Here is a 16226-nt window from a genome sequence, read left to right on the forward strand (position 1 = left end):
CCTGCCTTGTTCCCTGTTGCCCCCAGTCATAGAAGATTAAGCAGCACGGACCAGCTGGTGAGGACAAAATAAACGCAAAGATTTGCAAGAATGCAAGGAAAGTGGTCTGGGCAGTGACCCGGACAGATTGGGTAACCTGTGATTGCCAGTCTTTCAACCTGACCTGACCCACTTAGCACGCCAGTCCCCGGCTGAGCCCTACAGCATTGTTTCAACTGAGTCATTTGTGCACTCACACCCGAACCGGAAATTCCTGCCCAGGACCAGAACCACAAGTGCTATCGCACAGCTACGCCACACAGGCCTGGGGGCTGTGAACTTCGACTCACTAAGCCTGGCTTCCAAACTTCTGGGGTGAGCGGCATCCCCTCTCCTACCACAAGGGGGCCCTCTCCAGCCAGCCAAGCGCGTGGAGCACAGCGGGCCTCAGCCTGGGGTGGGGAGAGCATCTGGGGGTGACAAGCAGTCAGCTCTGGGGAGTGTGCATGCGAGAGGGAGCCAGGGAGCCCCTCAGAGTTGGGGAAGGAGGGCCCTCGCCCTCACCTGCTTCCCAGAGCTGTGGGCACACACAGGCTCACTGCTTGCCCCTTGTTCCTGTCAAACTTCCAAGCATTTGCTCTCCTGTGGCGTCAGCGCGGACCAGAAAGTCAATGTCAGGACATCTGGGCTACAGCAAAAAAACAAAACAAAACAAACAAACAAACAAAAATTCCCTTCATATCTTAGGAAGAGGAGAAACACAGAAATAAGCACCCAGGGGCAGAGACTTCAGTTTACTTCATTTATTTGAACACAGAAATACTGCATCTGGGACCATGTCCTGAAACGCCTCTGTGGAAAGGCAGATCCTGATTCTGTGTGCAGTCCTATCAGTCAAGGGCACGCCTGGAAGAAGGGTCTGCCCCTGTGAACATCCTTTGCTCCTCGAATACCAGTGTCGCAAACCAGGTCACGCTGAATAGGTGATCGCCATCAAGGACATCTCATCTTGTCTAGCACTCTAGGGGTTATTACAGCAGTCGGCTGGGCTGGCCACGGTTTGCTAAAATGGCTCCTATTGTATATCCTCCATAAGAAATGTCTTATAATTCTCCCTTTCCAGGAAGAAAAGGTTTTTTTTCTTTTTTTTTTTTTTGCGGTACGCGGGCCTCTCACTGCTGTGGCCTCTCCCGTTGCAGAGCACAGGCTCCGGAGGCACAGGCTCAGCGGCCATGGCTCACGGGCCCAGCCGCTCCGCGGCATGTGGGATCCTCCCGGACCGGGGCACGAACCCGCGTCCCCTGCATCGGCAGGCGGACTCTCAACCACTGCGCCACCAGGGAAGCCCCAAGAAGAGCTTTTATTCATGTTTCCAACCAGGATGTATCAAGTGGCAACTACAGGTCAGACACTGTGTTCAGCGCTGGGGATACAGGAGTGAACAAAACCAATAAAAAGGTTTGCATTCTGGGACTGGTATTACAATGGAGGGAGATGAACAGTAAAAAATCAATTATAGAGAATGTTAGATGGATACATACTATTATAAGTAATAAAGAAAGTAAGGCGATTATGGAGTACAGGGAACAGGGGAATTATGATTTTAAATATGCTGTTTAAGGAGGGTCTCATTAGCAAAATGATATTTGAACAAAGACGGTGTCACGATGTTTATTTATTTGTGGATTTATATTATTAGTTATGTTTTCGGACAAACATTAACTTCCATTCTTTAAAAACAAAACAGCTTTGTTGAGGTTTATTCTGAATTATTTTACACAAAATAAAAAATAAGGAAATATGTTTGTATATTCACGTGATAGGATATTTTATAGGAATCAAAATTATATTTATGAAAGGTTTAAATGACTTAGGAAAATGCTTATGAGAAAGGCAGGTGAAAAAACAGGAGTATAAAGTTATTAACATTATCTCAGTTGTGCAAATAGGCCAAATGTTATCAGTAACCAACTCAGGGTGATGGGATTAGGCGTAACTTATGCTTCTTTCTGCTTTACTTTTCAACTAGATTAAGATGAGACTATTTTCAAGGGAAAAAAAAAAAAGAAAAGGAATTCCCTGGTGGTCCAGTGGTTAGGACTCTGCACCCTCAGTGCTGAGGGCCTGGGTTCAATCCCTGGTTGGGGACCTAAAATCCCACAAACTGTGTGGTATGGCCAAAAAAAAAAAAAAAAAGACCTTTTTCCTTTTATAATAACATTAAAAAACACACTAAATGAATAAACTAGGTAATCCACAAGGACCTACTGTAGAGCACAGGGAACTCTACTCAATACTCTATAATAACCTATATGGGAAAGGAATCTGAAAAAGAATAGATGCATGTATATGTATAACTGAGTCACTGTGCTGTACACCTGAAACTAACACAGCATTGTAAATCAACTAGACTCCACTATAAAATAAAAATTAAAAAGAAAAACCAACCCACTAAATGACAGATGCACAAGGAAAAGCCTCCATCTATGACTGCTTTCCATTTATCAAAAGAAATGAACTGGAGGAGGCAACGTACCAGGTTTATTTGGGACCATCGGTCCCACGGAAGAGATGAGAGGCAGCATGCTCGAGCCTCCCCAGATAGGGCTCCTAACCCTTCTCCAAAGCATCTCACTCCTTTCCCTGCTTTCAATACCCCCCACCCAGCCCCACCATCACCACAGACTCCACTAGACTTTTCTCCCGGCTAGAGTTAGCTAGCCCACCATTGCTCCGTGACTAGTTATCATTTTTCTTCATTGGCATATGCTTTGAAAAAAGCATATTATACCTCCTACATATTAGATATCTTATAAGGACATAATATATACTATCCTTAAACTAAGTGGAGACTTTGTAACAGAGTTTGGGCTGGGCCCTGCGCTTCACTTGCTTGAGTGCCAAGGAGACTTTGTAACAGAGTGTGGGCTGCACCCTGCGCTTCACTTGCTTGACTGCCAACTGTGTTCTTGTCTTACTTCACTAGTGAAGTTGTAGCCAGAATGTGAACAGCCATCCACAATCACCTCCTCCTTACCCTATCTGTACCTATAGGGGCCTTTCTGACCTTATTCTCTCAAATGGACTAATTTAGTATATTTCTAATAACATAGCATACAAATTAGGTATATATTATACGTATTCTATACATAATTTTTACATTATTATAGCTCTACAAACATTGTAACCCAATAAAGCTTATTTCTTACTTTAACTATTAAGCAACTAAGTAGTGTAATTACTAATACATTTTCCTCTTCGGTATAATACACTTTCTCCAAAGGTAAAAGTGGAGAAGTAGAGGAGAGAGGAAGGAAGAAAAGAAGGAAGAGAAAGGAGAATAATCATGGAGAGCATCCCAGTTGTTCGTAACTACTTCGGGAAAGTAGCATAAAATAAAACCCCTCCAAAGTGACGTTAAAAAATAGGATACTTCTATCCTCTTTGTGCCACTCAATACCCAGTAGTCCTGGGAGGCCCTGAACTACAGGGTAGGAACCCTTGATTGAAGCAAAATAAAAAAGAGTATTGCTATATCTTCGGATAAATTTTATTTGGTGCTGTTCATCATATATTTCTAGCTCTGTTTTTTTTCTTTTGAACACATGGTTATTACATTTAACCATGTAAATTCTTTAGCCAATGAATTGTGAGTGGAAGTAAAGGGTGTCACTTTCAAGGGATAATTTTAAGAGAGAATGTATAAAAAAATGATAAACCACAACCAAGTGGGATTTATCCCAGATATGCAAGACTGGTTCAACATTCAAAAATCAATTAATGTAATTGCTAGAGGACGGAAGAAATGAAAAGTGTCTACTGAACTGGAAAGACATCTTTTTGTTTTGTTTTGCTTGCGGTACACGGGTCTCTCACTGCTGTTGCCTCTCCCGTTGTGGAGCACAGGCTCCGGACGTGCAGGCTCAGCGGCCATGGCTCACGGGCCCAGCCGCTCCGCGGCATGTGGGATCTTTCCGGACCGGGGCACGAACCCGCGTCCCCTGCATCGGCAGGCGGACTCTCAACCACTGCGCCACCAGGGAAGCCCTGGAAAGGCATCTTGAGATGGACAAACTGATCCATATAATCAGTGGATCAGTTTATTTTATGGTAATTTAATCATAGGGTGGGGTTGGGATTGGGCAGATAATGACCTGGAAGCATTCACAGCTGCACTCTGCACGCTGAGGGGCCACTGGGACAATTTTATAGTTAACTTAGGGTATGGGGGGTAGGTGCTTGGAAACAAGACAGAGGTACAGTCCTGCGCAGGGTCAGCAGAAGGACAGGAGAACCTAGAAGGGTCCAAGATGGTGTCAGTTATAATAACACACAATAATCCATCACATCAACAGGCTAAAAAAAGAAAAATCACATGACAATTATTGATCGATGCGGAAAAAGCATTTGACAAAATCCAACACCCATTCACTATAAAAACTTTCAGCAAGCTAGAAACAGAGAACTTTCTTAATTTGATAAAGAATATCTATAAAAAACATACAGCAAACATCATACTTAATAGAAACTTGACGTTTTCCCACTAAGACCAAAAACAAGGCAAAGAAGTCCCCTCATCACTCCTTCCAACATCATACTGGAAGTACTACCTACTGCAATAAGAAGAAATAAAAGGTATACAGATTGGGAAGGAAGAAATAAAACTGTCCTGTTTGCAGATGACATTATCATGTATGTAGAAAATCCAAAGGAATCCATAAAACCACTCCTGGAACAAATAAGCAACTATAGCAACACTGCAGGATACAAGGTTAATATATAAATGGCAATCATTTTCCTATATAACAGCAAAGAAGAAGTGGAATTTGAAATGAAAAACACAATGCCATTTACATTAGCAGCCCCCAAAATGAAATACTCATGTACAAATCTAACAATGTATGTACAAGGTCTATATGAGGAAAACTACAAAACTCTGAAGAATGAAATCAAGGAAGAACTAAATAAATGGAGAAATAGTCCATGTTCTTGGACAGGAAGACTCAATACTGTCAAGACGTCAGTTCTTCCCAATTTGATCTACATTTGGGAATCAATATAATCCCAATCAAAATTCCAGCAAGTTACTTACGGATATTGACAAACAGATTTTAACTCTACGTGAAATGGCAAAAACCCCCAGAACAGCCAACACACTACTGAAGGAGAAGAACAAAGTTGGAGGATTGATACCACCTGACTTCAAGACTTATTGTAGAGTGACAGTAATCAAGACAGTGTGGTATTGGTGAAGGAAAAACTAAATTGATCAATGGAACAGAATGGACGGCCCAGAAATAGACCCCCCATAAATATAGTTAACAGATCTTTGACAAAGAAGCAAAGATCTCACTAAAGAAGGTATCAGATGGATGGCACGTAGTATATGAAAAGATGCTCCACACATCAGCTGTCATCAGGGAAATGCAAATTAAAACAACGAGGGGGCTTCCCTGGTGGCACAGTGGTTGAGGGTCCGCCTGCCAATGCAGGGGACACGGGTTTGTGTCCCAGTCCAGGAGGATCTCACATGCCGCGGAGCGGCTGGGCCCGTGAGCCATGGCCGCTGAGCCTGCGCGTCTGGAGCCTGTGCTCTGCAACGGGAGGGGCCACAACAGTGAGAGGCCTGCGTACCGCCAAAACAAACAAAAAAAAACAATGAGGTACCACAACAAATCTACTAGAGTGACCAAAATCTGGAACACTGACAACACCAAATGCTAGCGAGGATATGGAGCAACAAGAACTCTCATTCACTGCTGGAGAGAATGCAAAACGGTACAGCCACTACGAAAGACCGTTTGGCAGCTTCTTACAGAACTAGACAGACTCTTCCCATATAATCCATCAGTCATGCTCCTTGGTAGTCAACTTCTCTGAAGCTGAACACCACACAAAGCCCTGCACACAGATGTTTACAGCAGCTTTATTCATAATTGCCAAAAATTGGAAGCAACCAAGATGTCCTTCAGGAGGTGAATGGATAAACTGTGGTACATCCAGATGATGGAATACTACTAGGCACTAAAGAGAAATAAGCTCTCAAGCCATGAAAAGACATGGAGGTGCATGTTACTAAGTGCACATTGCTAAATGAAAGAAGCTAATCTGAAAGGCTACGTACTGTATAATTCCAGCTATATGACACTCTAGAAAGGGCAAAACTATGGAAACAGTAAAAACATCAGTGGTTCCCAGGGGTTGGGGGTAGGGGAGGGATGAATAGGTGGAGCACAGGTGAATTTTTCAGGCACTGAAAATATTCTTCTATTAGTATAATGATGGATACATGTTATTATACATTTGTCCAAATCCCTGGAACATGCACCACCAAGAGTGAACTAGGTATATGTATACTATAGACTTCGGGTGATTATTACAGTGCGTCTATGTAGGTTCATTAAATGTAACAAAAGTACCACTCTGGTGGGGATGTTGGTAACGGGGGAGGCTGTGCATGTGTGGGGCAGGGGTTAAATGGGAAATCTCTGCACCCTCCCCTCAATTTTGCTGTGACTCTAAAACTGCTTTAAAAGCTAAAGAAGAATTTGGGGAAAAGAATACTATATGGTAATATCCTTAAGTAATCTGTTCGATTCAGACTCAGAAATTCTGGGACCACGTTTGTAATTACTCATTACCAAGCAAGTCGTACAATTGAGGTCATGCCCTATACAGCCTACATCTTATAATCCAGCATGATACTCTGAACACCCAAAACAACAGATATTATGAAGAATTAAACGGAGAATTAAAAGAGCCAAGTGAAGCCCTAAAATGCTGGAGTATTATCAGTGCCATAAAATAACTGGAAATCTATTTTAGAATTTGAACACTTTGGAATTTTTTTCCCCCAAAGTTAATTTACTAAAGTCTACTCTCATGTTTTCCCTTAATCCATTTTTATTAAGAATTCTGTTGCCTCACCAACAATATATTTGCTTGAAGAAAACAGTTCTACAACTTTGACCTTTTAGTGTCATTTTATACTATACAAAGCCTATTTGCATAGTTCTTCAGAAAATATTTCCACTTTTCACCCCCTATTCCAAGTGTGAAAATGATATCAAATAGATTAGATTTACAGGGAAGCACAAAAGAGAAAACAATTCTACAATTTAATACATACAGTGTCATTAGTGGTTTTTTACAGTTTTCTTTTGAGGATAATCCACTGAATTTTTCTGCCAATGACATTTAGGAGTGAAGTTGTCTTCAGGAGTAGATTTCCACAGAGAATCAAGAGTATAACAGTCCAATATATTTTACAGGTGATACCTGACAGTTTATGAGTAGCTGCAAATCATTTTTTTCCCCATTTTTTTTCCAAAGTCTTGGATGATGAACAGGAATCATGACTTTCACCACCACTATAGTGCTCATATAAAGTCTGAAATTAAAAACACACATTCGATTTATAACTTTTAAAATTCAATGTATTACCATATCAGATTAACAAAGGTTTAACTCCACATCTTCTAATATGTAACAAATGTCTCCCTTGTTCTTATAATTAGGAAATTATTTTATACACTATTGGAGATAATGAAAAATTTTTAAACAGCTAGCTTGGCCTAAGAATCAGCTATCATGCGATGCAGATCAATCTTTCTGTAAGAAAAATGTAACATAGCTATTTATAAGCATATATATGCATCCTCAAGGCCTTCTTAATCTCCCTTACTTTTTCTTTTTCTTTTCTGTTTCAACAAACCTCTTTTTAAATTGTTTATTTTTATTGAAGTACAGTTGATGTACAATATTACATAGCAAAACTTTTTTTTTTGAATTGAAGTATAGCTGATTTATAATATTGTGTTAGTGTCTGGTGTACAGCAAAGTGATTCAGATTATATCTATATCTATATCTGTATCTGTATCTATCTCTCTCTATATATATTGTTTCTCATATGCTTTTTCATTATAGGTTATTATAAGATACCTTACTCTTTCTTAAATAAAGCCAGTCTTAGATAAATTTCTACACTGTAAAATACACTCATCAGGAAATATACTTTCAGCTGATATTTAAACTAAAGAATGGAAGACATTAAAAAAAATACAACTGCTATACAAATAAGTATAATTAGCTATATTAAAGTCTACATATTTAGTAAAGGATTTAAGGCTAAGCCAACATCTAATTTATGAAGATGAAAGATATCTTTGCCATCAAGGAACACATAACCTTAGTGATAAAGGTAACCCACCTCAATTTTATTTATAAAAGGCTTTAAACAATACACTGGTAGAAATTTAAAACATAGAGATACGAAACATAGAGAAAAATTACAAAACAAATTTTGTCCAATTTCAATTCCTAAAGCCATTGATTTAGCTATCAGAACTTGAGAAAATTTAAGAAAAAATTTACCTTATATCATACGGATGCAAATATAATGGTGAATATATAGTAAATTCCTCCAAAAATGTATCCAAGTTCTTAACATCTTAGATTGGTGTTATCCCTATCCACAGAGTTAACAGTGTTTTTAGTTTAAGCTCCCATAATTTTACAATAGTGTTATAACTGAAATATATAACTAGTAACTAAAGTCAATAAGCATACCTAGTGTTCTGGAAATGACTAGGTGTTTGATGTCAGTGAGATCCAAAAAATTATGGTATAAATATAAACAGGCATTGGGAGACTACCAGATCTGAGACATTTGCTTTGAGAAATGTACTGACTGCTATATACAGCCTCACAGAAGTCATTACATGTGACAAGTACTGTGATTTCTCTATGATGGCTTAAAAATAAAGTTGGCTAGAAAAAAATGAATTCAAAAGCTGTGTTAAAAATGGTGTTGATTTAAGATTCCTTATTGAATTTATTCCAGTTGAGACCCAACAGCAGTCTTTTCAATGCACCTTATATGACAATCCATTTTCAATTGTGCTGTCTGCACAATAAGAATGTAAATCAAATATATCTATATTTGTCAAAAAGCACATGTTAAGTATCTAAATACAGAAACACACTTCATAGCTGATCTGATGATTGGGACAACTTTCCTTTGCATTACCTGTTTAAGTGTGTAACTCACTAAATTATACAAAACAATTAAAATTAGTGTAGACAGAGAATAGACATACTTTAGCAGCTTTCAAAATGGAGTTAGGAGAATTCAGGCCAACAAGTTGGCCCAGAACATGTTTCATTTCTTCAGTGGTTCCCTTAGCCATCTGGTTACCTGTAAAATAATATATATAATCAATAGCACACTGGTATCAAATAAGAAAAACATAAGTTCATATATAAATATGTATTCTGTTTAAAAGCACAATAACTGGCATTCTTGTAACTTATCACTGATCATAGCCCCTTACCTAGGAAAAGTAAAAATGAATGCCAGCAGGTAAAGAAAGGTGATCTCATTTATTTTAGTATTTAGCATTAAGGAATATCCTTAAGGAAGGAGGCAGGCAGGAAAAGAGTAGCCAGAAGGCTGTTTATATCAGCAATCTGGTAATAAACTTATTTTTAAAGAGGTACCTGGATGAGTTTGAATCTGAACATATGGATGTGCCAGAAGCTCAGGAATGGATATCCTCTGTTTAGGGTCCCTTATTAAACAACACTATAAAAATAAAGATAAATTTTTTTAAAAACGAAGCAAGTTTTCTTATGCAATATTGATACAGTATTTTCCCAGACTGCATCATATTACAGAAGTTGCTTTCTAGAGAGCCTACTTAGAAATGACAAAATTATTTTACACGCCATTTTTGCAAAATCTCCAAGTATTCATAAGTTTTAAAAACCTTGAAAGTGAACTTAACACATCTTTAAAAGCTAACTCAGTAAGCAATTCCTCTCAACAGACCTCTCAGTTATATCTAAGCCAGTTACATAATTCCAATCATTTCAACTATTTCTTTTTCTTTCTTTTTTCTTTTCTGGATGTGCCATGCGGCTTGTGGGATCTTAGTTCCCTGACCAGGGATTGAACCCGGGCCATGGCAGTGAAAGTGCTGAGTCCTAACCACTGGACCGCCAGAGAACTCCCTCAGCTATTTCTTTAAGTAAACAATTAAGTACTACATGAAATATAGTTCTTCTGGGCTTCCCTGGTGGCGCAGTGGTTGAGAATCTGCCTGCCAATGCAGGGGACATGGGTTTGAGCCCTGGTCTGGGAAGATCCCACATGCCGCGGAGCAACTAGCCCCGTGAGCCACAATTACTGAGCGTGCGCGTCTGGAGCCTGTGCTCTGCAATGAGAGAGGCCACAATAGTGAGAGGCCCGCGCACCGCGATGAGGAGTGGCCCCCACGTGCCACAACTAGAGAAAGCCCTCGCACAGAAACGAAGAGCCAACACAGCCATGAATAAATAAATAAATAAATAAATAATTTTAAAAAAAAAAAAGAAAAAAGTTTAAAAATATATATATATATATAGTTCTTCTATATGTATATACTATTAATGTTACCTTTAACACATCTTGAAGATCTTTCTCTGGAATATCAGGAAATTCAATTTCATGATTAGGGTCAATTATGGCATGTAATTTAGAAATCTGATTAATGATATGCTGAAATGGTGTTTTCCCGTAAGTCATATAGTACAAAATGCAACCTAAGGACCAAACATCACTTTTGGGGCTTATCTAAGTTAAAAAAAAAAAAAAAAGAAGAAGTTACTGTTATTTTAACATAAAATTAAAATATTATACACACACACACACACACCCTAATATTTAAAATCATAACTAAACCTCAATAAATGTCCAAGTGTTAGACTACGTTCATGACAAAACATCCTCTTCTAGTTTTGATTACACTTGGTTATTTTATCAAAAGAAATGAACTTCAGTTTAAATCTTTCAACAAACTCATAATGAAAATATTTAACTGAAACAAAATATTACATTCTTGTCAGCCTGTGAAAACACAAAACTAAAAACCCTAAGTGCAAATTTTAAATTTACTTGTTTTCCCCAAACTTACTGAGTTAAAATAAGTTTTTATATAAATTCATAATATATAAGTATGTATAGATTTTAAAAAGGGTTTTTAAGTTGAGCTATCCTAAACTTAAGAACACAAACTATAGAGCCAGACTGGGCTGGGCTGGGCTTGAATCCTGGTCTTATCACTAGCTAGTAATTCTACAAATCTCTGTTTCTTCATCTCTAAAACAGAAATAACAAAAGTACGTTGTCATGTGCCTTAAATGATGTAACCATGAGATATGGGTAAGCATAGAGAATAGTTTCTGGTATAGTAAGTACTCAATAAATATTACTTATTATTAAATGTTCTTTGTATTAAATAATCTCATTAGAAATAATGTGATATTATAACATAATTATGTTTTTGACTTTTAAAAGAACATTAAAACCAAACACAGAAGTGAGCATAATAAATGAGAATGGCTAAATTCCTCTTTTAAAAGATACTCAATATGCATTAAAACAAAATGTAACCACATGCTCTACACAAAGGATTAATCTAAACCAAATGACACAGAAAGGTACAAGGAAAAAAGAAATGGACATCTATAACCAAATGCAAGAAAGAAAAAAAAAAGGAAACGAAAGCAGAGACAGCAATATTAATATTAGAAAAAGAGAACATGGCAAAATGCTTCTAACAGAAGAGAGAAAGCCATTTTGCAGTGATAAAAGGTACAATCAACCAAGAAGAGATGACAGTTATGAACTTCTATGCACTGAAACCACATTTAATAGAACTATATAAAGCAAAAATTGTATTAAATTCTTTGAAGGAGGGCAGATTTAAACACGCCTTTCAGAACATGACAGATAGAATAGATCCCGTTATCTGAACACAAAGAAAACTGAAAATTAATAAAAAAATAACCTCCTCCTCCTCCAATTTAACCACTTGGAAATTTAAGTCCATTTCTAAATACTAAATCATGAATTAAGAAGAATTTCAGATTCTGGAAAAATGGCTGTAGCCGTGTAGTTTTCAAACTCTCCAAAGCCCCAGATAAGACAGACAGAGCAGCCTGGTAGCAAAACCGTAAACATATGGAAAATATTTACAATAAAAGCAGAACGTGAATGGAGACAAACTACCCACAGCCACAGGTCGTGCGTGGTAGAGGCATATGAAGCAGAGAGGAGAGAGGAGTAATGAATGGGCCCAACAGACCTCAGAACAGGAGCCCCAGATGGCCAAGCCTGTTTACCGGAAAGCAATTTGAGAACAGAGCGAGACTGGGAGGGGCTTTGAGCTCTTCCATAACAAGGATTACCTCCCATGTTGGGATAAAAATTTATCTTCTATTCAGAATCACTAGTTGAGATTGACCAACACTACCTATTTAAGTACTGAGTTGATAACTGAAAAGAATCTGAACACTACATACAGTTCAAAGTAAATTTTATTTTAAAGTAACAAAGAATGAAACAATTTTAAAACCGAAATTAGAAATTTTGGAAATTAATGAAAATAAGAAACACTACCATAAAACCTAGAAGGAGCAGCTAAAGTAAAACTCAAAGTAAAATTCAGTTTTAATGTTTTAATTATAAGGAAGAATACTAAAATTAAATTAGCAATTATTTAAATGCAGAAGCTGGGGGGAGAAACCTAAAGGGAATATAAATAACAAAGATAAAAGCAGAAATTAATTAGAGGACAAATGAAAATAGAATTAATAAATGGTTGTTTAAAATTAACAAAACCACGGCAAGTCTAATCAAGAAAAAGAGAAAGAAAAATCTAAGTATTAAAAGAAAAGGAGAAGCTAAAGAGGTGTAAAAAGAATTTTTATAAGAGAGACTATTTGGCATAATTTTATGCCAGTTATTTGAAAAGATATTTAGAAGCCACAATTTCCTAGGAAGGAAAATATAATTTAGTAAATGAAAGCACATTTATTAAGCAATTGTTTCAAGCTGGACAATGTACTAAGTGCTTTATATTCTTTCTCATTTAATCCTCAATTACTTTTAAAATAGGTACTGTGTGCAAGCCTAACTTACAGAGGAAGAAACTAGGCAAATTAAGTCACAAAGACAGTTGATAAAGAGGCAGATCTATGACTTGAACGCAGGTACTGCACAGCAGTGTGTGCTTGCATCCATTTGAAGACACTGGTATAGAGAGAGAAGGATTAGCTCGGGAGCCAGAGGCACCATGGCAGGCAGAATGGACCCAGCAAGGGGCACCAACAGGCTAACACAAAGGCTCACAGAGGTAGTGAAATAAGAAAAGTGGGAAGGTACCTGGGAATATTACCTACTAGAGTTGTTCCTGGAAACAGAAAATTAACAAATAAAGAAATGGTAAATAAAATTTAAGAATCAGAAAGGAAACAAAGGTCATCAGTTCACTGTTATTTAAGGTACCCATATCAGAGCTAATTTAGTCTTATTTTTTTCTTTATTTTTAAAACTCAAAAAACATCCTGTGTGCATTTCTTATAGGAGCACATTGTGAGGTATCACCATATTAAAAGCACAGTATTAAAAGAACAATCTCAAATCAACAAAGAAAAGTGAAACTGAATCCCATGACAGTTCGCTTAATAAGTCTCTGTAATGTCTCTGTAATGGCCTAAAGAGTTTTAGAACTTAAAGAAATAACTTTTCAGTTATCTGTTAAGTTCATTCAGAGACTAGCCCATTCCCTATTTGTGCCAGATAAATGGGATAAATAACCTTACAGTACCTTCGATTTGGCTTTCCCATTTTCTCTTGAGGAAGACATATCTTTGATTGCTTCTGGTGGCATATAATTAACTGTACCAACCTACTTGCCAAATTACAGAAAACACAGAAATCAATGAAAATACTTCATTCTGCTTTAGATTTTTTAAAACACGAATGCCAGATTCTTGGCAACTTGGATAGTTACAGGTTTCAGTAATATATTTGAGAAACTCTAATAACTGACAAAAATATTAAGACATAAATTTCTTCACAATTCCAGCAAAATAAATTAGATTCATAATAAAAAAAAATTGACTCCTTACAGAATGCTGAGCTATTTCTATGATTATGGTGGGCAGCAACCATAAATCTTTCCAGGATAAAATTATATTAATGGCCATAAACTTTGAAGGAATTGATCAATCGCTCATTTCTGTGCTGGAATAGACCCAGAACACTTTTTTAAATAAACCAAACAACCAACCAAAAATCCAGCTTTGTCTCCCTGGGCCCACGTCCAAATAGAGATGAGATGGGTGTCTGCATTAGGCAAGATTTTCCACAGTAGGAGTATGCCAACCTTACACTGCATTCATTTTATTCTAAAACGATTCTGCTTTCAAACACCGAATACCTGTACTTTAGAGCCTTACCATAGACGCTATCATCAAGCTGATTTACAACTAAATGCTCAGCCATATTTTTGATATAGAAAGAAGCGACTGTCAAATAGAATTGTTTGAAGGGCACGCTGCCCAACTACTCCTAAAAGAATCCAGCTTTACTGCTCGGATTAAGGAAGATCCACATCAGAAATCTGTACACATGGAACACACTGTCTTGGCTCCAAGCAGGATTATTTTTAGTCAGTCTTTGGTTGTCATCACCTCAGTTTTTATGGGGACAAATTTATTAAGATTGCTATTGCATATCCTATTATAAAAATGCAGTTGAGTATACTTATTATGGTGTTTCCAATATGAAGGCCCAATTAAGAATTTTTTTCAAATGTAAGTGATAGGGAAAGCTTTACTTCTCTGGAAGAGTGAAATAATTTTACCTCATGGACAATGAAAAACATGAAACTGCAATTCTCTCTTTGGTTGCTACCAGGAAACTGAGACAAAGTTTCAGGTGAATTTTAGATAATGACCAAGATGATTTCCAAGGCAGGTATTACTGCTTCTCTACCTCAGCTATAGGAAAATCATTCAAAATTGCTGGATATATTTCTACTGGATCTTGACTTTCTATACTAAAATTGTCTTAATCATGTGATTAATTTGTTTTTTATAGTTATAGTATCTGTTCTTGTAAAAAGGCTTCAAATCCTTTGAAAAATGAAGTAAGGAAAAATAAAATCCTCATTAGCAAAATAATACTTCAAAGGTGAAAAGGAATAGAACTCTACTGTGTGGTAACCAGCCATTCATTACCTGAGAGTCTTTAACAATACTTGTTGTATCTGGTTGCATTTGGTTTGCAATTCCAAAATCAATTAGCTTTAGCATTCCATCAACTATCAGAAAGTTAGCAGGTTTCAGATCACTGTGAACAATACCTTCAAAATAAAAATCCATTATAATATTAGACCATGTTAAACATCCTAAGTACAAAAAAATTTCACAATCTGCTGAGTTGATTCCTTTACTTAGTCAATCAAATTAAATATTCATTTTTAATATATACTACAAACATACAGCACTTGCTATGTGCCAGGCGCTATTTGCAGTTTGTCGCTTGTATTGAATCATTTAACCCTCATACCAATGCTGAGGTAAGTACTATTATTATCCCCACTTTTAGCTGAGGAAACTAAGGCAGAGTTTAAGCAATCTGTTCAAGGTCACACAGCCTAAGTAACAGTGTCACGAGTTGAACCCAGGCAGTCTGGCTTCAGAGTTTATGCTCTTAACAACCACTGTGATTCACTGCCCACGAGAGAGCACCGTAAATTACACTGCCAGGTGGTAGGACCCTAATGCTCCTGACGTATCCATCCCTACAGCCTGATCTTGATCACTGGTGAATTATCTTTTAACTTACAGGACGGGAGACACAAGGAGACAATTTACAATTACCTACATTATCAGTTATTTAAAATAAGGAAAAGGTAAAGGCAAAGAAGCCATAAAAAGAACCAAGGCCAAGTAAGGTAAAAGCCAACCCAGAATGTAGGACTAACAGTTAAAAAAAAAAAGGTAAAACCAACTCCCATACAAGGTACACAATACAAAACAACTAGGAGAATAAGTGAAAAAAAATCTCAGATTTTTAGGATACCTGAACCCCAGTCTCATATCTGCTATAATCCAAGTATTTGGAGACCCAGGATTATGGACTATGTTAATACTGACAAAGATACATTTCGTATTATGCATGCTTTATGGATGTGGGGATTTGAGTTCATGCACTACATCCTTTCATTAACAGGCTTTTTTAAAATTAATTTATTTATTTTGGGCTATGTTGGGTCTTCGTTGCTGCACACGGGCTTTCTCTAGTTGCCGCAAGCGGGGGCTACTCTTTGTTGCAGTGCGCGGGCTTCTCATTGCGGTGGCTTCCCTTGTTGCAGAGCACGGGCCCTAGAGCACACGGGTTTTATTAGTTGCGGCA

At 37.5% G+C, this 16226-nt stretch overlaps 1 protein-coding gene across 6 annotated transcripts in view; it reads right to left on the reverse strand.

Annotated features, from left to right (window-relative positions):
- Nucleotides 1-5891: 5891 nt before the first annotated feature.
- The window catches only part of TTK (TTK protein kinase), a 43272-nt gene continuing 32937 nt past the window's right edge, over nucleotides 5892-16226 (reverse strand). For all 6 annotated transcript variants that reach the window (XM_081250887.1, XM_081250885.1, XM_081250886.1 and 3 more), the window contains exons 17-22: nucleotides 15047-15171; nucleotides 13630-13710; nucleotides 10416-10592; nucleotides 9479-9563; nucleotides 9079-9176; nucleotides 5892-7369 (exon numbers count right to left, since the gene is read on the reverse strand). In XM_081250887.1, the coding sequence (XP_081107013.1) occupies nucleotides 7283-7369; nucleotides 9079-9176; nucleotides 9479-9563; nucleotides 10416-10592; nucleotides 13630-13710; nucleotides 15047-15171 (653 nt within the window). In that variant the 3' untranslated portion in view covers nucleotides 5892-7282. The remainder of the gene's footprint in view (nucleotides 7370-9078; nucleotides 9177-9478; nucleotides 9564-10415; nucleotides 10593-13629; nucleotides 13711-15046; nucleotides 15172-16226) is intronic.

Source organism: Mesoplodon bidens (genome assembly GCF_964165515.1).
Source record: "Mesoplodon bidens genome assembly, chromosome: 12".
Classification (NCBI taxonomy): Eukaryota; Metazoa; Chordata; class Mammalia; order Artiodactyla; family Ziphiidae; genus Mesoplodon; species Mesoplodon bidens.